Source organism: Rhinolophus sinicus, linkage group LG13 (genome assembly GCF_036562045.2).
Source record: "Rhinolophus sinicus isolate RSC01 linkage group LG13, ASM3656204v1, whole genome shotgun sequence".
In the NCBI taxonomy this organism is placed as follows: domain Eukaryota; kingdom Metazoa; phylum Chordata; class Mammalia; order Chiroptera; family Rhinolophidae; genus Rhinolophus; species Rhinolophus sinicus.
The window spans coordinates 20307883-20333499 of record NC_133762.1 but is presented as its reverse complement, the minus strand read 5'-3'; the positions used below and the strand labels follow the sequence as shown (position 1 = coordinate 20333499).

At 44.9% G+C, this 25617-nt stretch overlaps 1 protein-coding gene across 2 annotated transcripts in view; it reads right to left on the bottom strand.

Moving 5' to 3' along the window:
- Positions 1–1061: 1061 nt before the first annotated feature.
- Positions 1062–25617, bottom strand: part of LOC109456327 (serine/threonine-protein phosphatase 4 regulatory subunit 1) — a 66079-nt gene continuing 41523 nt past the window's right edge. For both annotated transcript variants that reach the window (XM_019748568.2, XM_019748567.2), the window contains exons 7-20: positions 21544–21651; positions 20712–20777; positions 18634–18792; positions 17902–18086; positions 16385–16824; positions 14407–14600; positions 11637–11732; positions 10597–10782; positions 10182–10343; positions 9252–9352; positions 6953–7073; positions 5991–6125; positions 3581–3722; positions 1062–2310 (exon numbers count right to left, since the gene is read on the bottom strand). In XM_019748568.2, the coding sequence (XP_019604127.2) occupies positions 2153–2310; positions 3581–3722; positions 5991–6125; positions 6953–7073; positions 9252–9352; positions 10182–10343; positions 10597–10782; positions 11637–11732; positions 14407–14600; positions 16385–16824; positions 17902–18086; positions 18634–18792; positions 20712–20777; positions 21544–21651 (2253 nt within the window). In that variant the 3' untranslated portion in view covers positions 1062–2152. The remainder of the gene's footprint in view (positions 2311–3580; positions 3723–5990; positions 6126–6952; positions 7074–9251; positions 9353–10181; positions 10344–10596; positions 10783–11636; positions 11733–14406; positions 14601–16384; positions 16825–17901; positions 18087–18633; positions 18793–20711; positions 20778–21543; positions 21652–25617) is intronic.

Below are 25617 nucleotides of genomic sequence, written 5' to 3'. Positions count from 1 at the left end.
AAAGATGCCACAAAAACACTAAACAAGGGGGAATGTCCCATGATGACAGGCTGGGAGGGCTCTACTGTTAAGATAACCTCCAAGGGCGCTTCAACCATGAGAAACCCATCTCGTGCTTTTGCATTAATCCACCCAAGAGGCGGGTGTTGGAATAAAACAGGAAGCTCTGTCAGATGGTCAAATGTGATGGTCAGATCGCGAACACTCAGCCTGGTTCCCATGAAAAGCTCTCCATTGTTACCATGAAGGAGAATAAAATGTGACATTAAACATACTTTTGCAGAGAAATTAGTCATAAAAAAATCTTTAGTGTAAAAAAAAAAATCTTTGCATTGGAAAGGCATTCATAGCATAGAAAACTTTCAATGTACAAACGGAAACTCTAAAGGTTATTTACCAGAGTCTTTAGAATGTCTGCAAGCACGTTTGATTGGGCGCGCAAATTCTACCTATCACAACATGAACAGAGCTAATCTTTTTTTCTTAATGGAAGATTAAGCTCTGCCCAGAATACAAGATTGCAGTTGAAAAATTCTACTTGTGTTGCTGAATCAACAGATTTTAACAACATGACAATCTTAATTTCTAGGCAATAAAAAAAATTTTAAATTGCTTGTTACGGAGGCAAACCACCACCCCCATCTCTTACTACAGTGAAGTACTGAAAACAAGAGGACTGAGTTTTCTTGTTTTCTTAATAAGTAGCCGCCAATGTATTAACTCATTCTTCACTGAAGTTGTCAAAAAGAGACCCTGGGTCACACTTTGAAACTCTCATACATACACCTTATCTTCTTTGCCACGGTAGACCTGCCTTCCTTTCTGTTTAAAGCAGCAGCTCCACGGAATTTAGGGGACAGAACTGGGGGGGAATTGATTACATAGCTCCAGAAATTTTATTTAAACCAAAAGAAAGAAAAGACAGGCAAGAAAAAGATCCAAGGGAAGAATGGAAACAGCTGACATGCCCTTGGCAGCAGATCTTGGAGCCCGAAGAACCATTCCTTCCGTCCCTTACGCTAACCTTGGACAAGATAAACACAGAAACAAGAAAAATAACATGGGCAGACATGTATGCAGAATTTAATCAATGTATATAAAACCTTGAATTATTAATGAAAAATCTGTTTAAATTCTATAGCATCTTGTTCTTGGCCTAATGTTTAAAAGCATGAGATTTAAGTTCTGTATACTTAAGTCAGTTTCAAGAAGTATCATCATTTAATACTCTGAATCACTGGTATGTGTGGGCAAGTATATGGACTGGTCAGGACTATGGTTGTTTCCTACTTTTTGTTAAGATTCTAGAGCATTAGCTATAAAGTCAATATCCATGTATCTCAAGGATCAGTTTCCCTCCCGAGTGCTTAAGTAATATCACAATACATCCACAGAAGAACGAAAAATCTCTCTGCTTCATGCCTCTATCAAAGGCCAATACCTATCTTTATGGCTACAGTTTCTGTAAGACGGGGAGGGGATGAGGGCTGGAGGAAAAGTTCCAAGTGGATTTTTTTAACAAACGTACATTAGAAAGACTGCCATAAATCATTCTTTAGTAGATTTCTTTATCACATTTTTCAAAGTAAACAAATTGGGCTATATTTGCAGCAACTCAAAGTGGAACATAAATTTAAATGACGTATTTCTTCTGTTCACTGATAGGAGGCTAATATTACATTAATATATTTTCTTCCTGTCAAGTTATTCACATATGTACAGTATTTCAGTTAAAAATAAAATATAATACCATAAACTATATTTTATAGGAAAGCATAAGGGAAGCCGAATGTGCAAGTCTTTTAAAGACTGAAAAGCTTCTAGTAGACTATTCGGGGGGGGCTTTCAACAATACAGTCTGTAATAGAGAAAACAAACCACTCACAGGTAATCTGATGCTATGGAGACCCCCACACCCAGTTAGCCACCTGGTTCTACAACCTTTGCAGACTCCACACGAGGCAGGTAGGGCGAAGTGCTGCCTGCAACTAGCGCCCATCCCAAGTGCAGTCCCTGTGGCCGCAGGTAGGAAAAGGGTCATTTGAGTGCCTGGTCTCAAAGTTGGAGAAGCCTAGCCTCCCTTAACAGGTACGGTTATGGGGAGCGGTATGTGCCAAGCATGAAATGACCAGGTTGTGAGTGACCACAGTGCTTAGTTCTGTTTCTCCAGAGTGGTAGTGTTGGTAAGATTCCGCCGCTTTGGTGCTTGGGTAGCAAAAAAGGAGACGTCCTGGTCCTGGTCTGACTGCAAAGCTAACACAGTCTCTTCAACGACTTCAAGATGAGGGTGACCGGCATTTCTAAAGTATGCTGGAGAGAGAGCGAGAACATGAGTTCGAATCACGTGTGCCATGAACTGTGTTCTAAAACACACTCGTTTTTGGGGTCTTTTAAACCACATCTCAGGACAATAAATCAGTTTTCAAAGAATCATCATATATGTAAGTCCATTAAAATGATAACACTGCTTTAATTAAAGAGTTTTTCCTAAATTTTAAAGGTGGACTCCCAAGAATAGGTAGGCATATTTAAAAAAATTATAACTAAAAAAGTTTTAATATATTATCTTTCCTTCCTTCCAATACAAAAGAATTAGCAATGTGTGGAATGCAGAAAGGGAAGAAGGCTGCTGGCAGGGTGGGGTGGGGATACAGACAGTGGGAACCGGAGGTGGGTGGGGGACAGGGGGTGGGTGGGGGACAGGAGGTGGGTGGGGGACGGGAGGTGGGTGGGGACAGGGGTGGGTGGGGGACGGGAGGTGGGTGAGAGAGGGAGGTGGGTGGGGGACAGGTGGTGGGTGGGAGATGGGTGGTGGGTGAGAGAGGGGTGGTGGGTGAGAGAGGGAGGTGGGTGGGGGTAGGGAGGTGGGTGGGAGATGGGTGGTGGGTGGGGAACGGAAGGTGGGTGGGGACGGTGGTGGGTGAGAGAAGATGGGTGGTGGGTGGGGAACGGAAGGTGGGTGGGGGACGGGTGGTGGGTGAGAGAGGGGAGGTGGGTGAGAGAGGGGAGGTGGGTGGGGGACGGGTGGTGGGTGGGAGACGGGTGGTGGGTGGGAGACGGGTGGTGGGTGAGAGAGGGGAGGTGGGTGGGGAATGGGAGGGAAGTGGCAGGGCAGGTTAGAGATACTCTCCTGTATGTGTGGTATAGAAGTGAACTATCCAAGGGACTCCATCTTACATTAACTCCTGTTCAGGTTGAAAATAACTGACTAGGTTGGACAGTGTGTTTTTTCTTACTGACCACAAAATCATAGCATTAAAACCTAATTGTACTTATGGCTTACGTTTGCTACCTTCCATAATCTCCATATCACAACTCAAAATTGGCAAAAGTTCCCTCACTTCTAGAAGATGATATAATGTTTTGCATCTCAGCATATGTTTATCCAATGTAAAAACTGAACCACATTGATCTCCGTACTTTACACATACCATAAAATACACATAAAAGTTAATACATGAATTCAGATAATAAACCTGAAGCATGCTATCCCATAATGGCTACAGTTTCCTATGGTGGACATCTAGCTGCTGCTCAATGACGATAAAAAGGGACAACTTCAGAAAAATGGTCCACACACCCTTTTCCAGCAGCGTCTGCCTTAGAGCTTTGGCCAGCAAAACCCTTACGTTGGGCACAGGATCCGATGCAAGGCTTAACAGGCTGGGGAGTAAGTGCTCCACAAACTGGTCCAAGGGGACACACTCTGCGCTCACCACCGCCTGTGATAAAGGAAAGCCACGGCCAAAGCACTGTTACATGTCAGGACGGATCAGCATGGTTCTTCTAACAACATACACTTCTGTAATCGCAAGAAGTCATTTCTGTTGGGCTGAGGGGGTGTGCGTGTGTCTGAATGTAAAGTACTCAACCACTGAATTCGGCTAGAAACTGCACGTTTCATGATTCATCCCTAAGCACTGGGTTACAAGTGGTACAACATTTGGTGAAAACAAAGACTTGAGTCCCACGGGTCTACGTTCAAACCCTGACTTGATCACTCGCTGGCTTCCCCTGCCTAAGCCTGTTTCCTCATCTGCACAATGGAGAGGCGGTGGGATAGCAGGTCATGTTTGCAGAGTCTGGGGTAGTGCCTGCCAATAAAGGTGAAGAACCCTCACCTCTGCTGCTCTCAGGACTCTGGCTCTCAAGGGCAGGGGCCACGCCTGTCAAGTGGTAGGCAACCCCCAAACCCCAATCCAGGGCCCGGCCCTCTGAGAACCACTGCGCCTGTGGTAAGACCAGCCTCTGCTCCCTGCTTCTCTCCTTGCAAAGTCTTACAGGTACCGCCTCATGGCAGTCTCCCAGCCAGCTGTGGAAGCCAGAACCAGCCTAGCTTTACAGGTGAGAAAAGGCGGATCCAACGTGGTGCTGATCCCGAGGTCTCATGACCCACAAGCAGCAACAGGCATGTGGATTCTCAGTCCTACGGAACTTCCCTCTACAGAGTAACCGCTAAATGTTCTCCAGGCGCCAGGCATCGTGTAGGTAACGCGGAAGCCTGAGGACCACACGGGAGGCAGGTAGGCACTGCTGGCCCCACCTCCCAGGAGAAAAGGCAGTGCTGACAGGGTGCTTGGCCAGGCCACTCGTTCTCGTCAGCCTCGCCACCTGCAGGTGGGGCCGTCTCTAGGGCTGCATTTAAGTAACAATCAGTATGACCCTTAGGGGGGTCTGGGCTGAGAGCCCATTCCCTCTCGTGGTGTTACTGTGGGTCTTCTAAATCTTTAATCATTAATTAGCGAGAGCACAAAACATTCAATTGTTCTTGAATGAAAGTGGTTGGTATCTTTTCCTTTCCCTTCATCATGTGTTTTCTAAGTCTGAGACAAAGACTATAAAAATAAAAGCAAAAATACCTCATTTACCCTTTAGTCACAAAGCGATCTGGAGCACAGACTTGTTTGCAAAAGCCTGTGGTGTCAGGCCTGTGGTTTGTGAGTTGGGCACTTTCGCTTCCACCCACTGCACTTGTCAAAGAGGACAACCAAGCACCCCTGTCATGCCCCTCCGGCCCAACAGGGGGCCCTGTTGAGTCCTTCAGTGGGGGCGGTTATGAGGGAGAGAAAAGGGGCTTTGAGGTCTGGGGTCAGGTAGAGTCCAGTCATGGCTTTATTGTACTATTGACAAAGCTGGGTGACGGGTTCACGAGATTCATTACACTATTCCCTCTACCCTTGAATATGCTTGAAAATGTGCATGAGGAAAAGTTAAGACTTAAAATAGCACTTTAGCAACAACAACAAAAAATTAAAGCTTTACACCTACTGTGTGATCTTGAGCAAGTTACTTAACCTCTCTGGGCTTCAACAGCTTCATCTAGAAAACCTGGTCTAAAAGTATACGGGTGCACCATGCTCAACGCATGGAGATCTCATCATCGAGGACTCGCCTGACACACGGAGGTGTTCAAGAACTGGCAGCCGTTCTCCACAGCCCAACACATACTGTACCTTCATTTCCAAGCTGCTAAGTGGAGAGGGTGACCTGAGGAACTGGACAGGCGGACATGAACTGCACTTTATCGAGATGAAAGCCTCTGCCCTAACCTTGTGCTCTGTTCTTCACCACCCACCCACCCACCCCCACGCTGCTCTGTCCACGGCAGCAGGCTAAGGTGAGGGGCAGTGACGAACACAGCCCTGAATGGAAGTGACAGAAGCAGGGCTCTGGGCCTGGCCCGCACCTCACACATGGAAGGTGCTGGCAGAGCAGGAGCTTGTTCCCTCTGTCCCCAGCATCTGAGAGTATGCCTGGCATACAGCAGGCGCTCAGTCAACGTAGGATGAATGCAGGTACAGGCTGGGTAACCCTGGGCAAGTCACTCTGTCTGACTAGGTAGGTCACTATCTCCTGTGGGATGAGGGGTTTGGTCCACTGACCCCCAAGTTACTGGCTAGTCCTCCAGGGCTGGATTCTTCATCTAGGGTACCGATATCAACACATGGCACACGTGTGCCCAGGGGAGACTCCCTGTGGGTCATGCTAACCTGACAAATGAAAGCAAAAGCTTGCCTTCCGACCCACTTAGAACAGTGCCGGAACCTTACGATGAGCTCATTGATGAAATTTAACCCCAGTGCACTTTCACTGCTCGAATAGAACTTCTGCAGAATTGCCACAACCTGTGAAAAACATCAGAAGAGCAAATTTAAAATGCTGCCATCTATTTGAATTATGACTACTACTCTACGTAGAAACTAGACATTTTTATGTACCCTTCCACCTTTAAAATGAATTTATAAGCACAGGAGAAAATAATTTCTGTCATGGTAATCATTAGAACACAGAGGAAAAAAGATGTTAAATATATGGCAATACGCATACACACACATACACAGACACACACACACACACACACAAAACCCTTCATTAAAATGAAATTTAACAAGGGACTGACATTGAAAAAATACGTTATTAATCTTAAGACTCCAAATTTGAGAAAATGTCCCTTGCATAATAACTAAATCATTACCTTTCAGAACATGTCATTTTTATAAAATTTAATACCATCAGAGTACCTTAGTAAATTTATATTTTCAAATGAGATTTTTTTCCCCCCCTCAGTGTTCAGCTCGTATAAGCCCACAGAGAACAGGATCGGCTTTTCAATGCTGGACTTTTTGCTCACTAACTACTCTTCTATAAAACCATGCTGCAGAGTAAACCCAACCCGTGTTTAAAAAAAAAACACACTAAGCCATTGTTTGAAGGGTTTCATCTATAAAATGATTTACCCACAATTTCTATCACTGAAGCATAAGGCTTAACATAAAAAGCTATCTTACATGTTGATAAAACTACCACACAGGTCCTCATTCCAAACTATAAAAGCTGGTTTCATCGGTAAACTGAAGAATTAAGCCCAGAAAAATTAAGGAGTTAAAAAGGGAAGAAACATAAATATTCCTGTTTCCAAAAACCACAAGCAGGAAAGGCCATGCTGCCTTACTAGTTTGAAGGAGATCCATCGAACTTCCGAGACTCTGTCTGCACACAACTTTAAGGCAATGTGCATCAAATAATCATAAACATCACTGGGGCTGTACAGTTCCAAAATCAGTATCAGCTGTCTGAAATTAAAGAAAATAAATAAATTGTTTTGGGGGGTGAAAAACATCTTATTCATTTCTCTTTACTCTCATTTTTCTCTCTTACAGATAAAAATAACCAGGCTGGGAGATCAGCCTCCTGAACACCTAGAGAGGCTTGCAGTAAGGGAAATGCCAGAAGCACAAAGCTGAGTGAAATGGCCACGCAAAGAAAAGTAGAAAAAAAAAGAAGAAAAAAAATGTAATTTTTTATCTCACACACAAATAAATCAGGCAAAAAAGGAAATAAATTAAACTTTGTAAAACAGAGGCTGAGAAATTTATGAATAGGGATTTAATATTTTAATTTTAGGTTATCAGTTGGAAAGCACATAAAACTTTAAAAATCAGATAACATAAAAATAGCCAGAACGTTGAAGTTCCCAAAGATCAACAGATCAAGGGAACACTCAAATGAGATTTCCCTGCCTCTGCAGTGTTCCTGAAGCTGCAAATTAAATTTTCCGCTTTTGCTGGCCGGCTCAGGGCACCGTGCACGAGCTTTTCAAATCCAGCCAGGTCCGCTTGGAGAGAAGTGGGAGCGGTGGCTCTTTACTCCAAGGAGGAAAATTCATACGCTGGCTGGTTGGGAAAACCTACTACCGAAGCCTTCACTGTTTTCTACATGGGGATGGGGACAAGGGCATGAAAATAAATGGCATTCTTTCCACACTGGCAACGAAAGGAAATGAAAACGAGATTGGAAGGAAGTTAGAACCAGAAGCCAGGAGTGCCGGTGAATACTCTCATATCAAAAAGCACCGTTTGCAGAAAAATGATGCCAATATCATGGGCACGGGAGCACAGAAGTCATATCAGTGGCTTTGGCTTCAATAACCACGGCAGAGATGGGAGATAGCCAGCGCTCGGAGATAACACTGGCGGGCGATGCTAGCCGAGCCGGCCGGTCTGCGGCTCCGTCCCCAAATTGGTCCCTGTCCCCAGCCCCGATCCCCGGGAAGCTGGTCAGCTCGTCCCAGGTCCCTTGACCCCGGCCCCGTCCCTGGGCAGCAAGTGATCTCATCCCCGTCCCCATCCCCAGTCCCGGTCTCATCCCAGGCCCCGTCCCCATCTCCACCCCCGGCCCCTGCTCCCCCGGCCCGGGCCCCATCCCCTGCCCGGGAAAGCCGGTCAGCCCGGCCCCGAGACGGACCTGACCGAGTTCCCGCACACTGCCGCTAGAGGGCGCAATGCTTTCATGGAAAACGTGGGCCTGTTTTTCTCTGTTCTCTTAGAATATATATACGCTGGGAACATGGCATAATGACTAAAACCTCAATCTCTCAAATTAAGCATAATGATTAAAGATCACAGCAAAGAGAAAATCTTTTAGTTTGCCCCTGGCATCGGCCAAATCATATCCTCAACTGCTGCAAAAGCTTGATGGATTTCTACAGGGAAGACAATTACCTGAGAGATTTCTAGTTGAGGATAGGAAAAATGAAAACTAAAGATACTGAAATAAATCTCGACAAGGTGAAAACTAAAACCCAAACCACCACCACCACAAACAAATCCACTCCAGACTGCGGAAGGCACATTATACACCTTGGGAAGGGGAATTATTTAAAGTGATGCTTTCACTTTTAGAATCGCTAAAACCTTTACCATCCCTCTTGCCGGCACAGATGGAATTAAATAACTCCTTCGCACACACCATGATGTACAGATCGGAGCCACCTTGGGGGACATTTTTATTTAATAATTGTCTCATCTGGGTTAGACCTTTTCATATCTCTCACTGTAGCATGATTCTCTTTAGCGACGGAAGTGCATAAACCACGCTGTGCCCTGCAGAGAGGGCTACACTCAGAATGTTCAAGAAAGCTTTAGCAAAAAACGGCTCCGATTAATAGGAAAATACTGAAGAGTGGGTGATTCATCTTTTATTTGGTTCGAATAAATTGCTTTATAGAGCAGCAGAACACTCTAATTCCAGTGACTCGAGCCGTGTCTTCATCTGAAAACGAATGTCTCCCCAGAGACTGTGGGATTTCTAACTCAGAGCGTCGGAGTTCAGTTTATCCCTTAATAAAAACATAATCTCCTTACCCAAAAGAACCCTATTACTGCGAGTTTAGAAATCAATTATAAGGTAGGAAAATGAAGAATTATTCCATCTCCTTTGCCTTCTCGGAGCCCCAAACAGCTTTTACTTACTCTGCTAGTTCATATCGAAACCTCCAATTTCTGCTGTTATCGGTCACCACAAATTCTTGAAGCTGATAAAGATATTCTCTCCTCTTGTCTTCATGAAGCAACTATTTTTTAAAAATGTATATATAAATAAAACTACATAATCCCTCCCAATGACCCCCAATGTACTGTCTTATTACACTTCAGATTATACATTTGTCACCGGCAAGAACTATGCACCCTGCCGCCCCCGGACCCAGGGTCGCTGTGAACGGACTCACATGTACATCCCTGACCGCTCCCAGCCTCCCACGGGCCAGTGGCCATGCTCGTGTTTCTCAGAGCCCCTCACTCTTCCTCCTGTCATGATTTCCTGCCTAGAGAACCCCATGTATGTTCAGAAGGTGACCCACTGCTGCTTCTGGGCAGCGGCAGCGCTCGCCTGCTCCTGCAACCACGACGGGAGACTAGGCTGGGCGTCGTGTGCACGACCCTGCAAGGGCAGCTCACGCTCGGGCGGCTGCGAGTGATTCGTCTCTGGCTCATCCTTACGCTCTTATTTCTAGTCATCATTCCTTTAGGCAGGAAGGGAGGCAGCAGCATCTTGCTGGCAAAGCCCTTCGTGCGGACGTGAGATGGGGTTTCAGCTGGGCTCAGAGCCAGGCAAGCCCACCCTTCGCGGGGCCTGCGCTCCTTCTTGCTCAGGGAACGTGTTGGGCTGTGTCTAGCGTCCCCACAGAATGAGACTCCCAGGGCCAGGAGATCAGGAGGAAAGGTATAAGCACATCTACCCATCACGGAAAGACTGCCCACTTTAAGATTTTGGATGGTATGTTTCAACTGAAAAAAACCTAGATTTTTTTTTTCCACTGATACTTTAATTATATATCTAGGGTTTGAAAACCTGTTTTGGAGAAGGGAAGTTTCTTTTCGGTTTATAATCCTCCTTCCTACCTTCAGAAAATCATACAGGTGTTTAAGAACGCCTATTCGTACTTCATCCAGGTCTTTCAAAAATCCATTGAAGATGGGTACCAGGTCAGCGGCCGTTAGCTGATCCCCAAGAATCACAGCCAGCTCATGAATGGAGAAGGCCAGGGTCCGGCGTACCTTCCACTGGGGGTGCACAGCAGACATACAAGCCACAAAAAGCAAGCACAGTTCCATGTGATCAAGCGCATAAGTGGCATTTCTGGAGCAAAACTGATACTGCCAGGTGTGCGCCACTTAAAGCTTTATTTCATCAGAGACCAGTAGACATGCCAAGTGCAGCCATGTAAACACAGGCCCTGCTGGAGCCTCCCTTTTCCTCCTCATTAGATGACCCCCTCCCCCATTTTCATGAGTGTCTCTGAAAAGGGCCTTTTACCTGCATGTCAGAAGCCAGTGCTTCGTACGTATCCTTCAGGCAGTGCCAATTTTGCCTGCCCAGGGTGAGCGCCACCCCCGGGAGGCTGTAGGCACAGTGCTTGGCTATGTCGGTGTCGACAGTCTGGGCTCGCGCTGGGTCTGTCATCGACACGTACTCATCTAGCAGGGGCTGAGGAATTATATCCTGGGAAGGAGAGAGAAAGAACGCCATCACGCTTGCGGGAGAGAAGGAGAAAACACGTGAAAAACAAGAAGTTTGGAATTTGGAGGTGAAAACAGAAAAGCAGAGATTGAGAGACACAAGAGGACTTCCTAAGGCAAACCTGTGCAGGCAGCGAATTTCCAACTAGGAGTGGGGTGAAGGCAGCACCCACACTCATCTTTTCTAAACTCATCTGACATTTGATATCGTAGAGAACAGTGTAGACACCAGTGCTGGCTAAGTCTGGTGCACAGGGCTCCTGAGGATGGAAACCATCTTCTCTTGTCTTCTAAGTGCCCCCAGCACCTAGGGCCTGCACCCCTAATTTATTCCAAATGATGGGACACTGCTCTCACAAGACATCACTCACTTACCTTTATCCCTGGAAGGGCAATGGGATACAAAACTTAGAAGCATTTAAGAGAAAACTTACATAGCACAAAAAGTCAATCCACAAGACACAACAAAGGCAAACATGATTCAACAAAAGAAGCCATGGAAAGCTTCTCAGACACACACACACACACACACACACACACACACACACACACACAGAAGCAACGTGACATATAAATAGACACCAACTATTAGTGTATAGATGTCAAATTTTTTCTCATATTATTAAAACACTATTCTAGATTGTTCAGAAGACTTTAAACACTATTTTAGAATTTACTTTTTTTAAGTTAGAGAGGAAATATTAGCACCATAGATTGTAAACTAAGATATGTCATTAATATTGATGGAAGAAAAATATTTGCTTCCAGTGGCCATTCATAAATTTGACTTCCAGAAAATGTACGGTTTTGAGTTGCTTTTCTTTTCAAGGAACAAACCTGTAATTTAGATTTATTCTCCTCAAGTGGGATGGGGTCCTGCCTCCGCTCGGTCTCTGGGCGGTCACTGGTTCCCTTGCAGGGTTCGCCTGGATTCTGCAGAGTGGATTGGGCATGTTATCAACTTACTCTACAGGAGAAAGCTGTCCTATCGCTCCCCCTTCAAAGAACCCTCTTTCAATGACAGAAAAAACTTCCGCAAACCAAGGCCAGAGCTTCCCTTCAGCTCGGTGGTACCTCTCCAGAGGCTACAAAATACTTCTGCACAATTATATATGACAGTTACCGGCCAGTCATTGTAAGTGCCGAGGCAGATGGATTTCAAGTGCGTTTAAATGTCAAGACTGTTTGAGGCGCTTCCAGAAGACAGACTCACGCTGGCGAGTCCCAACAGCCTGAGTGTGCATTCACTGCACTTCCAGCCCCAGGGTCCCCAGTGTGGTTAAGGCCCCCCCAGTAAGAGTCCCATGTTGAAGGCATGCGCCTCTCCAGAAGGAAGGCTGAGGTTTGCAACAAATGGTGAAGCACGCACGTCCAGCATTTCCCGGCAACTGGAGATTGCAGCAACGCCAGACAGAGAGGCTGGAGAGGCGAGGGGAAGGAGTCATTGCATTTGAGTGAAAAGATGTGGCTGATAGGAGTATTTACTTAGAAAACTGTTCTCGATTTGCACATGTACAAACACTTCTAACGTTTGCTGAGGAACCTTTACATTAGGTTAACAATTGAAATGAGCAGGAACACTCAGCAGTGACATATTGGTCTCTGATCATTGATTAGCATTAACTGAGATGGACCTGACCTTCTCCTCCAACCGTAACATGGATTTCCTACTTGTACTTGAAATGTCATACTGTCTACCAGCTTAATGCGTTCTGACAAATCAGCTCAATATATGATCCAGGAAAGTCGATTAATACACCGATAGATGCTTCGTTGGCTCTGAGGCATGCTACCAGAACCTTCAATTTCCCAAGTTTCCAGTGAAATGTACTGCTTACTTTAATAGAGGGCATGATAAGACAGAAACACCATGATGCGATAACCTAAGACCTCGATTTCTCCAAGTTAATAAACTCACACATATTAATAAATAATAAATCATTATTCTTCTTTCAGGAGTTAATTTTATTCCAGGGTCTTCATTGCAATTATTAGATATACTTAGTCCCAGAGCCAGGCTAAGGTTTCAGTAAACCACCCCAAGTCAAGGCAACCCCCAAAGGTACTGTGAGGTCATTTCCCCAGACAACCACCTGGCTGTCGAAAGAGACCAGTGAGACAAACGAGGCCCACTCCTCCCGCTGGGCATTTCGGGACTAAGCTGGCGAGCTAAGATGGCAGAGGGGACGCATAGAATGGGGTCACTGTCAAGGAGGGGAGGTGATGAGCCCCCAGCCTCAGCACCTCTTGTGTCATCTGTGCGAGCGAACATTCTCCTCACTGTTTCAGCTTTTGGCGTTTTTCATTTCCTTTTCCTTCTTTTCCAACTGGAAGCATCCCAGCTGATCCCACTGGAACCTAAGAGCCACGCTGCAAATTCAGGAGCCCTGACGTCCCACACCACAAACCAAGGCCTGATCAGACAGGCTCTTTAAAACCCTCCACTCAGTAGGCCAACCTGGAGGAATCTGTTCTGTTTTTTGTTTTTCATTTCTGTGTATGACAGAGAAAACTGAACACTCTCACATCTCCCACCGAGGTAAACGGGGCCGCACCTTTCTACTTAACATGTGGGATTTTAACAAGGGTAACAACATGAATTTTCTAGTCTATTTTTCAAAACAAACCAGTAAAACTCGGGTGTCACCTCATTTCTTACTAATCAAAAGTAACCTTAACAAACTCTTAAATATTTTATATTCAGGCTTTTTAAATTTGTCTTGTTTTGCTTTACCGGAGCAGAACTAGGGGATAAGGGAGGTAAGTTAGTTGAATTGCTAAAATCAAATTACAAACTGTGTGAATGGGAAAACAGTTGGTATTCTGGCCCGGGGAGACCATGAGTTGGAAGAGATTATCCGTCAGGCACATGAAAATGAGAAGGTGCCAATACACCCATGACTTTGATCACAGAGCCCTCCGTTTTCTGTTCTCCAGTCTTAGCACGACCTGTGAAGGACCCCAGCTCAAGTGGTCCAAGTGCAAGTTTAGCAGGAATTAGGAAGTCATCAGAGCCTCCAACCACAAGTGAGCTAGAACACTTCTGGAAACTCGAAGTCAGAAACAAGCCATGGGCTCCCCCGCACCCAGGATGTGGGGTCCCAGTCTCCCGGGGCTGGTTCCAGGCTACAGGGGGAAAGTGGGGAGCTATCGGTGATCCACAACCTCTCCCCAGAAACAATGCCAGCACCACTACAGGGGCACCGTGTGTTAACAGGGCGCCTATAAGACGAAGGCTGGAAGTGAGGGTGAGTCCCCAAGGCGTCGGTCAACTTGAAACTCTAGGAGCTGCGTGAATCCACCTTCCACTGTTATTCAGAGAGGCAAACGTCACTTAGCATTTGTCTGGTTAAGCCCCCAAAGAAGCAGGTCTCTCATTTCTGGAGAAGAGGGAAGGTACCTTTGGGTCTCCCACCCTTGTGTTTGTGGAGAACAGTCAGGGTTATCAATCACCTGATTGATTGGTTGTCTGGTTATCCAAAACATGACCTTAAGAATGAAATTAAATTTGCCATTTATCATCTCTGCCAGGATATATTAATAAGAGAGAATGCAGCTTTGTGATTTCTGTCACACCCTCATGGCTGTGGAGAGGGCAGATACTTACCGTGCTGTGTAATATCCCGGCCACGGACAGCTGCCTCTGTGGTGACGCAGCTGACAGAGCCTGCTGGCTGTCACAGGCAGCAGTGGGGGCTGAGACGGACACTTCACTCAGCCCCTCTGTCGCCTTGTGCTCAGGCTCGCTCACAGACTCAAGCTGCACGGCTCTCAGTGCAGCGGATAAGACCTGAACTTGAGCTGCAGGAAGAGAAGTTTCGAGAATTGTAATCACTTTATCTGGTTTGCAGGGATTCGCTTCAGAGGAGCCTTCACAACAAGGCGATCTGCATGTGGGTGCACTGCGGAAGCTGTCACCTTGCCCACGGCTGTCCCTACAGCAGCCGTGCTCTGGGCTTCCAAAGCGAGCTCTCAGTGAGGTGGTGACGCTTATGGCCACTAACCTTAACCGTTCGGACTCAACGCCGGCCACGCACAGTGCCTCAGATCTGAGCTAGAAACGCCTCAGGTGGGAAAATCAGAGTTCAACGCCATCATTTTTCACAAAAAGACAACACAATGTTACTGAACGCCGATGTCCAGGAGCTCCACCTCCTCAGTGATAAAGCAGGGTGACTGCCATCTCCACCACACACACACACACACACACACACACACACACACACGCACACACGCACACACCCCTTCCTGCCTTCTATTTTCTATTGGTTGAATTTGAGACCCCCAAGATTGATTAAAATGCTTGGAGCTTGGAGCCGGCTCCCCACTGTGCCTGGGGTAAGGGTCTCAGTGCAGACCACCAGGCCCTTCCCAACAGCCTAAGCAACATTTCCAGCTCACAAATACCTAAGGCGTCATTTATTTCTGAACCTCTTGGGGTCACAGCTCCCCGTGAGCGCTAATGTACGCTGTGGGTCCTTTCTTATAAGACGTATGCAGATACACGCAAGATTGTACAAACTGAAAGAACCTCTGAGACTCGTCCCTCAACTTCTCTAGACAGTAGTTGCCCAGCTGTCCTTTGAAGCCCCCATCACGTCACCTGCTCTCCAAGGTCTCCTCCCAGACACGTCCTCTGTCCCCAGGAATGACTGGCGTCCTGCCCTGTACTCCACAGCACGCATGCCCACTCCTGACCCAGCCGTCACACTCCAGGCCGCAGCTCTTCACACAATCCCCTCCACCAGACCACAAAGCCTCACGTGCAGCCCCAGCACCCAGCCTGGGTCCCAGCATGGAAATGAATGAGCTTCAGAGATACGTTTTCCAAAAGTAGACCTTCGTCTATAGGTATTACAAGCGGTAATGTAACCTGTGCTCATTCCTTCAGCAGTGACTTAATTTCCTTTATACATTCAAAGACAGAGAAGAATCACAGGGCTAACGGGATTTTCACATTTCCTTTCCTGAAAGCTTCACAAGGCTTTACCCCGCAACAGAAGCAAGTGTTGTTTTTTCCCCATTTCCCCAACTCAAGGAAGACTACCAATAGAGCGCTGTGTAGAGAAAGAAGAGGCGTAATCACGGGTACGGATTGCAGGGCCTGGCTCCCAGATCAGACGCTGGGCGGGCTCACTAGTCAGAAAATGAAAAATACCCCAAAGAAGAAGACGGACTTTTTTTCCTGGCTGCGGAAAGACCGAAACCTTTAAGTTCCGCTCAGGACCGAGTTAACGGGCTCCACAAGGAGCAGTCCTCAGCAGTTCCTAACTAGAAAGGCGTTACAACGGGACGGAGGGTTTGAAACTGTCCAAGGAGCTAATGAAATTTCCACTGTGACACAGAAGCCCAAGAGCGGTCTGCTTTTGTATCAGAACTGACTTCACACCTGCTCGGCTGCAAAATAAGGAGGCAAAACCCTGGCATGTACCTGCGCAGAGAGATCCTGAGGGTCTGGCCGCAACGTGTGCGCGGGGCAAACCAAGGGAAGCACGTGTGAGAGCGCACGCATGCAGCACAGCCGGCCCAGCAGACGCACACCCGGGGGCACCCATTTGCTCTGTAGCTACGATGACAGCACTTACCTTGAACATCGGGGTCACTCATCAGATGCTCCTGCAAACTGTCAAGAACTTTCTGAATGTCGCTGCGGGCCACACAGCCATTGTGCACAGTCTCAGGTCTGCTGCTGCTTTCTTCCTGCGGCTCCGCCTCACTCAGAAGCAGCTCTAGGTCCTTGCTGATGTCGGGGAGCGGAGTTCGCCAATAAAGGAAATGACTGAAGACGTCGTCGGGACTCCCTGAGCAGGCCCAGGAACCGGGTCCAGGGTCGCTGTTGATGGGGGGGGTGTGAATATCACCGGCCTCTGGAGAAAGCCTGGCCAAGTCAGCTCCAGCAAAGACAGAGTCTTCCATTGGGTTTTCCATTGGGTTTCCCATTGGGCCATGAGAAGAGCTCCTGACACACAGGAAATTGCTGGTTTCCGTGGGCAGAGCTGGCTCTATCTGCAGAGGCTTTGTTGAACTAGGGTAAATGGAGGGAGGCACACTTTTAGCACCGTATAAAAGACTGGAAGTCAAATGGGAAAACATGAGCATCACGTCCTCACAAGCCCGCTCCTCCCCCCCCCCCCATCGGGCCACCGGGCCCGCTGTGCCAGAGGTAGTAACCTCACGAGAGTAGACGAGGTCCAACTGGCCCCCTCTGCCCTCCTGGGAGTATGATGTGCCGTGAAAGTGCCACACAGAAGTTCAGCCAATCCCTCCATTATGCTCAGGTGGTGAATGAGCCCTGGCTTTGCTGATACACCTTCAGCAGCGGCCCCTTAGCATCTCCATCAAGGGGCAACCACAAGAAAATAAAAGGGGCCAAAGCTGGGAGGTGCGGGCTAGTAGTTAACCAGTCAGAAAGTCTTGATGAGGAAGATGCTACACATGGGCCTGACATCTGGCAGGAACTCAGTGAGTCTTGACGGAGAAGGATGGAGAGAAGGCCGCACCAACCTCAGAAAGGACCGGCACTGTGTGGGTTGTGAATGACCAACTCGCACGCTCCCATACAATATTAACAATGCAGAGAGGCTTGTGAACTACCTCAAATGGTCTGGTTATTGCGTACCCATCATCCTCAGAGAGAAGGTATTAAAAAACCCAAGATCAATCTCTAGAACTTGCTAGAAAACCAGTGTACAGTCTACCAATGGTGGCTCAGGAATGTCACTGTTATGTGTACGTGTAGACTATCCTATGGCACAAAAGTACGTTTGGGAGACTTCACGTTTTCCCTGTCAATTATCCAAAGAACTTCATTAATCAAAAAGTAAGAGAAAAATTTTTTTATCGGTTATTTAATCACTGCTCTCAATGAATATTTTATCTAAATTTAGGAGACACAGTAGCTTCATTATTTATAACCCAGTAGTCATGTTTCAAAATCATTATTGCAATTACTTTTTGCTTCTTTACATAATTAAAGCTCTAATATTCCATCTTGCCCAGCAGGTCACTGTTACTAAAACTCCAGACAAGATAATTGCTAGACTTTCAGGTGGACGCTCGAGGTGAGGAGGGGATCCTGGTAATTATCCTGGTCGGAGCTTACCGGGCTGCAGAAATGTTACCGCAGCTGCTAGCACCGGGTGACCCGCGGGTGAAATCGGACTCTGCGTCCTGAGCCGGAGGCCGGATGCTGAGGGTGCCATCTTCTCGAATGTACAGGCCAGCCCTGGAGGGGTTTGCAAAGGTGGAAATGAAGGGGCCCAGGGACTGGAAGGCAGCCTGGCGCACCTGAAACCAGAGAGAGAACAGCCCGGTGAACTCGGCATCCGCCAGGCCTGACCCCAGGCTCAACAGATGGCGGCTCCCCACCCCCGTCACTGTCCATCAAATTACGTCTAAGCAGATTTACTGCTCTCTAGGGCATTCCCTCAATTCCAAAGAAACTATTTCTCAACAGAAAATAAGGAAAAATTTAGCACCATCATGTAGTTTTCAGTCTTCCACAGTATTAATTCCACATCAAATAATTGCAGACTTTTCAAGGCCTCTGAACAGACCTCACGGATCATTCCTGGCATGTGTATGATGGTAACAGAAAAGGTAAAAATTCAGTTATGCTTTTCTCCTTCTCAATTCCCATTTCTGTGCTATTCTCACCACAAACGTTAAGGTGTGTGCCACTGTCTTACTATGTGCCCTGGCTTCGGCGGTTCTGAGTGCCCTGACCCTCACGAGGTCTGAACGTGCCAGTCAGTGACTGAAGAGACAAAACCGAGGCCCAAGCCCAGGAGCCGACGCAGGGCGTGACTCGTGGGGCCGGGCTGCCTGCACTTACCCACCGACAGGGGTCGCTGACCAGTCTGATGAAGAGCGGGGAGAGCGTGCTTCTGCGGACCTCGGGGGACGTGTTGTACGACACAGCCATGAAGCACTCTGCGCAGGCTTTTCGCATCCCCCAGACGTTATCCGAGCAAAGCTCAAAAAACTTTGGGATCTACCAAAGCAAATAAAATCGTGCTACTCACATCTGCTTACCCTGAGGAAGGGCAGAGCCTGTTCAATGGTGTAGTTAAGGCAACCCATAAATGACAAAGGGCAATATACACTACCCTAAATAAAAGGAATCATTTGAAACAAATAGAAATTATGACAAGTAGAATAAAGCAACATTTCCTTTACCCTAATTCTAGTAAATGACTTAGTTAAATTGAACAAGATAATAGAGGAAAAAACCCAAAAGGCAGAATGACTGGAACTCGTTGCTGTGATTATAGAAAAATATTGTGAATGAGTTTAAAATTTGGTGGCTCTCCCAGTGAGCTCACCCATCCAGGTCCCAGGGTCTCTGACTAGGTATTTTAGTGATAGAAGGTAAACTGTTCAAAACTGACAGTAATGCAAATAATTCCTGTCCACAGAAATGCAAGCATTACAACCCTGGATACCACCAGCTTTGAACCTGTTTGTAAGCTCACTTGAGGATTCCTTGGTCTGACCATAAATGTGATACTCAGATCTCTCCGTTAAACCGACTGTCATATCTTACTGGTTCCCTCATTAATAAATGAGTTAAATAAAATCGTTCACACATCTTCATTTTATATCTGTATAAAGGTCATGGTTATATCCTCTTTTAAAATGCATCCTTTAAAAATAAGGCTTTGTTTTTAATATCCTAACGTAAAATAATCAGCCAAAATGCCCCACAAATGGGAATATGTGACCATGGGAATATCCAGCTACAGAAAGATTAGTACGTTGGCCACTGCTGTTCTTCATCCATATACATTAAGTGGAAGGTAACACTGACTGTATATTCAAAGCGACAGCCACCCAAAAATTATTTTGGGGTTAGAACTATGTTGACATGGCTTATACTTGACATAAAATAAAATGAGCTTCTGAACTTAAATTTAAAAATCAATTTAAAGATTTTACTTTCTGAGGTTAAGTTCCAACCACTTAGATAGTACATCCCGTTAAATGAAAGCTGCAGGCACGGACTGTGAGCATCATTCTGTAGGTGCCAGGTACCGGGCAGGTAAGGTGAACATAATGGCACGAAAAGCCCACATCAGCCAGAATAGAGTAAGGTGTGGTAAGGGACATCCAAGCACTCTGAACAACTGTCATGGGCGTGCTAAAAAGGAAGACCCGAATGTGCGCTGACACAGTGGGTAGGTGAGTCTAGACAAGCTGGGTCTGACGCGTGAGTAGGGTCGACACTGGAGGGAGGGGCAGTTGTGAGCAGAGGCGTGGAGGTGCGGGAGCAGAGAGCCTCAAGGGAGCTAAGAGTCACCTGCTGGCAAGGAGGTGGTGCCCTCCCCTGCTATGCCTCAGAATTTCGAGGAAATGTACCATAAATGCAGGCTCCTGGACCCTACCCCTTCCTGCCCGCCCCATCATTCAGATACATGGCCAAAGAGCAGACCTGCTCAGGCCAGGGCAGCGAAGGCTCAGGCCTGAGGAAGGTGACTGGAGGTGAGGCAGGAAGGCTACTTCTGAAGGGACCTGAACGGCCAATAGGGTCTGGGTGTTAGCCTGGCAACCAAGAAACAATCCCACCAGTTTTGAAGCCCAGGAGTGAGGTGGCAGGACAGGATTCTAGAAAAAGCAGTTGAGAAGGGTTAGAGAGAGTGGCTTAGACAGAAGAGACTGGGGAAAGTGAGCGGTGGGGAAGCAACAGCAAAAGTCCACAGGAAGGACTGGGTGGCTCCTGCTGCATTCCACAGACCAGCTGCCTCATGTTTATGAGAAACATCAGCTTCAGAAGCCAAGAAATTTGAAATTGATGAATGCAAAATTGAGCTGCCATTCCAAAGCAACAGATTCATGAACACAAAACTTTACAACTGATTTTAAAAGTGCCCTAACAAGTGCATCAGCAATTACAAGTGGCAAAACTTCACGTACCAAAAATTTCTCAGTGGCTTCTTGTCCAACGGCGTGGCAAATATCACCAAAATTTGTAGCACATACCTTAAAAAAGGCAAAAGGCAGACCCATTATTCTCAGCTTTCTTTTTGTCTTCGCAAATGGTGAAAACTAACAAGCAGGAGCGATGAGGGTGATCACCCTCTCGTGAGGCAGCTAAGGAGCACTTCCCAATCCCATCGCCCACACAGCACCCCCCGGTGCCTCTGACGCACGGAAACAGCAGATTTACAACAGAGGACCCAATTCCAGGACTTTCTGGCTCCTAACTGAGCTCAGCACATAATGCATCTGGTTAGTGATAGAGCGAGAAAGACCCTTCATGCTCTCTGCATGGTAAATGACAGCTCTCTTCTTGCTGACACACCGTGAAGACAGGCCAGAGGGAAGATGGCCCCTTATGCGGCAGGTGGGAGGTGAGGCTGTTCAGGAAGGGGCAGCAGGGCCTTCAAAAGGAAGAATTTGACAACTAAGTGACAAGCGACTAAAAGGAAAGGGGGCGGGGCTGGAGTTAGGAGGTACAGAGAATGACAGACCTTGGCGTCTGGGTAATGGCACCTACCCACAGCCAGCAAGGCCCCTCACCCGCCCCCTGTGCCTGAGAGCAACAGGTTCACTCCCACACAATCTCATCTCCAGGTCGCTATGTGGTCCCTAATTGCAGTCAACACTGGCAACACTGTTCAGAGGTTTTCCTAACACAGTTCACACTGGCCACATTTTCCTTCCAGACTATGTCTACTGAGGAAGTCCAGAAACTTGACAGGAATCGATTTTGAATTTTTTGAGTTTTGAAACTATATGTTCCCACCTTCCGAACTTGAAAGAGCTTCCCGTCACCACACAATTCACAGAATCGCGGGAGCAGCAGGCGTTCAACTGTGTTCTTGCTCAGCATGGAAGCCAGTTTGCAGATGATCTGCAAATAACAAGAAAGGCAGGGTCACCTGAAATACCAGCGCTTATGTGTCTCACGCATCAGTAACTAGATTCCAAAAGCTAATATTCAAAAGATTGCCAAGCTACCCAAGAAACAAAAACAGAGAACACTTTCTTTGGAGTTTTGTCAAGTTATATGATCATTACAAGGCCAAATATTTCTCAAGTTTTACTCCGATAAGGATTTTGTCTGAAGCTCAAGGGTTATCATATGCCAGGTACCCACCATGGTCCCGATGCACAAATGAACAATTTACGCGCATTAACTCATTTTGCCTTCCTAAAACCCTATGACATGCATATTATTTATCCTCATTTTTCCATATGAGGAAACTAACATTCAAAGAGGTTAAGTAATATGGCCCAAACCAAATAGTAGTGAGGTGAGACCTACAGTAATAGCTGGACAAAGTATACAACCTGACTTGTAGGCACTGGAGAGTGATCAAATGCTGGTGGAAACTAAAGGAGAACAGACCCAAACTAAAGGAACGACACTGGGGTGCTACTTCTTTTCTGCCTGGGGGCACCCTCCGTTCTGCATGGCTATGCAGGGCAGCTGGACAGCAAGCAAAGTTTACATACGATATCACTGCTTTAAGAGACAGGTTGCCAGAGCAGCTGGCAAGTGAGGGTAGAGATTCCTTCCTGGGAAGGAAGGAATGAGGGAGATATAAAAGGGAGAGCCCCCAAGTCTGTGATGAAATCCTACTCTAATCCTTGGCTGATCTCAAAATCATGCATGTACAGAGGAGATGATGAGGTTCATACAGAAATGTAACACCTTGAAGGTAAAAGGAACTGAGTGGTTTCAGCTGCTGACTGCAGGGGAAAACAGAATCTGCCAGAACAAAGTCAAACATTCTTCAAGGAAAATAACAAAACTCAGAATTTCTACAATGTTTCATCCAGAAGATAGACAATAAAAAACTCACAGACATGAGAAGAAATAGGAAAATGTGAGCTGTATTCAAGATAAATATCAGCAGAAACAAATCCAAGGAAGAAACAGGTGTTAGAACTAGCAGACTTCAAAGGGACTTTAAAACAGCTATTGTATATTTGTGCAAAGACTAAAAGGAAAGTATGGCCATAATGAATGAGCAGATAGGAAATCTCATCAAAGAAATGGAAACAATAAAAAGGAATCAAGATTTCTGGTAATAACAGAGTAGCTTGATCAGACTTACCCCTCTTGCAGATAACAATTACAGAATCTTGAAAAAACATAATAAACAACCACTGGAGAGCAAACAAAAGGCAGAAAATGGAGGGGAGGCTCTTCATAAAAGATGAACTGCAATGAGATAGATGTATAAGTATGGTCCAAAATCTGTGTATACAATTTGTGGAGATATTTGGCTAACTGCTAAACTAAAATATGTGTGGGGGAGCTCACAGAGGACCCAGCGGAAAAGCAGCAGCCAGAAACTAAACAAACTGAGCAGAGTTTGGCTGCTCACCACAAAGGAGACAGTGGGAATTGGAATTAGACATGATAACTGCCTGCTACATAAAAAATCACTTTAGAGAAATAAAACAGAATCCAAAGTCTCTGCAGAGTATCATTTATAACGTCTGGTTCTCAATTTAAAAATAACTACCTATGTGTTGACAGAAAAACAATGACCCATAATTTTTTTAAAAAGCAGTCAATGGAAATTAACATCAAGATTATCCAAATGTCACAACTACCAGACAAGGACTTTAAAGGAGCTATTATAATATATTCAAAGATTAAAAGGAAAATACATGTATAAAGAAGAACATATAAGAATCGCTATATCACATAGAATTAGAAACTAGAAAAAAAGGTCAAAATGGAGAGTCTAGAGCTGAAAAGCATAATAACTGAAATAAAAAAATTAATAGATGGCCTAACAGCAGATTGGAGATGACAAAAAGAGTCACTCAATTTAAAGATAGATCAAGAAAAATGATCAAATCTGAACATCAGGCAGAAAAATGACTTAAAAAACAAAACAAAACAACAACAACAAAAAAACTTAGAACCTTAAAGATCTGTGGGACAATATCAAGCACCCAACTTTGTGTAATCTAAACCCCAGACTGAAAGGAGAACGTGCAAATGGCACAGGAAAAAAGTACTTGAAGGAACAATAGTCAAAAATTTCCCAAATTAGGTGAAAGGCATCAACACACAAATCCAAGGAGTTCAATAAACACAAAGCAGGATGAGCATTCACTCTACATAGATAAAGAGAAAAATCTGAGCAGCCAGAGAAAAAAGGATACTTCATATATAGGAATATAGTTTGAATGACAGCTGACTTCTCCAGAAGAGAACAGGATATCTTTAAAGAACTATAAGAAAAAAACAATTAAAAAAACCCCCGTCAACCCACAATTCTATATCCATTAAAACTATTGTTCAAACATGAAGGAAAATAAAGACATTTCCAAATAAAAATGGAGAGATCTCATCAACAGCCAACCAAACTGAAAAAATGTACTGGGGGAAGTTCTTTAGGCTGAAGGGAAATGATACCCGATGGAAACTCAGGTCCAGAAAAGGAAGAAAGAGCACCAAAAAATGGTAAAAATGTGGGTAAAAAAGGATATATATATTTTCTCTTTTTGTAATTTCTTCGAAAGACACAATTGTTTAAATCAAAAATTATAATACCATATTACCAGGTTCATAATATAATGTATGTGTCATAATATATATGAAAACAATAGCAAAAGGAGGAGAGGGGGTGAGTGGAACTACATTATTACACGGTGTGGTATTTTTTGAAAATCCTCAGTAGAGGAATTAAAATGCATTATTACAAAAATACTCAATTAGCCTAAAAGAAGGCAGGAAAGAATTAACAAAGGAACAAAAACAGATGAGATAAATAGAAAACAAATAACAAATTGCAAAATTAAATCCAAATATAATCAATAATTACATTAAACATAAATGGACTAAACACTCCAATGAGAAGACAGAAACTGTCAGACAAAATATAAAAACAAGACCCAACTATATGCTAACGAAAGCAGGAATACTTTAAATATAAACTATGCAAGGTTGAGAATAAAACAATATAAACAAATATACTATGATAAACGGTTAAGCATAAGAATGCTGGACGGGTGATCGTAGTATCACAGCAGACTACAAGATACAGGCTACTAAGAGATTTTTAAAAAGTCATTTCTTAATAAAAGGGTCAATACATCCCAAAGATTTAAACATTAAATGTGTAGCTTTAAATGCTTAAAATGGAAAAGAAAGTAGGATAGTAGGATGAAAAATACTGTTTCCTCCTTAAGAAGCTACAAAAACACAAGCAAATTGACCTCAAGTAATTAGAAGGAAGGAAATAAACAGTAGAAACCAACTGAAAACAAAACAAGCAATAAGAAAACTGACAAAGCCAAACATTGGTTCTTTGAAAATATTGATAAAATTGATAAATCCTTAGCAAGACTGGTCAAGAAAGAATAATTAAGAGAAAAAACTCAAATTACCAATATAAATGAAAGGAGTAACACTACAAACCTTACAGGCACTAAAGGAAAAAAGGAATATTGTAAACAACTTTATCCCAATAAATTTAATAACGTAATGAAATTAATAAATTCCCTAAAATGCACAACTTAACCCAATACACAGATGAAATAACAAATCTCAATAGTCCCATATATGAATTGAATTTGTTATCAAAAACCATCTCACAAAGAAAACCCTAGAACCAGAAGTTTTACTGGTGAATTCAAACAAATATTTAAGGGAAAAATAACACCAATCTTAACAAAATCTTTCAGAAAATAGAAGAACAAGGAATACTTCCCAACTCAATTTTTGAGGCCACAATAACCCTGATTCTAAAACTTGACAAAAACATAATAGGAAAAGAAAATTGCCTACAATAGTCCTCTTGAATATAGATGTGAAAATCCTCAACAAAACGTTAGCAAGTAATAGAGAAAG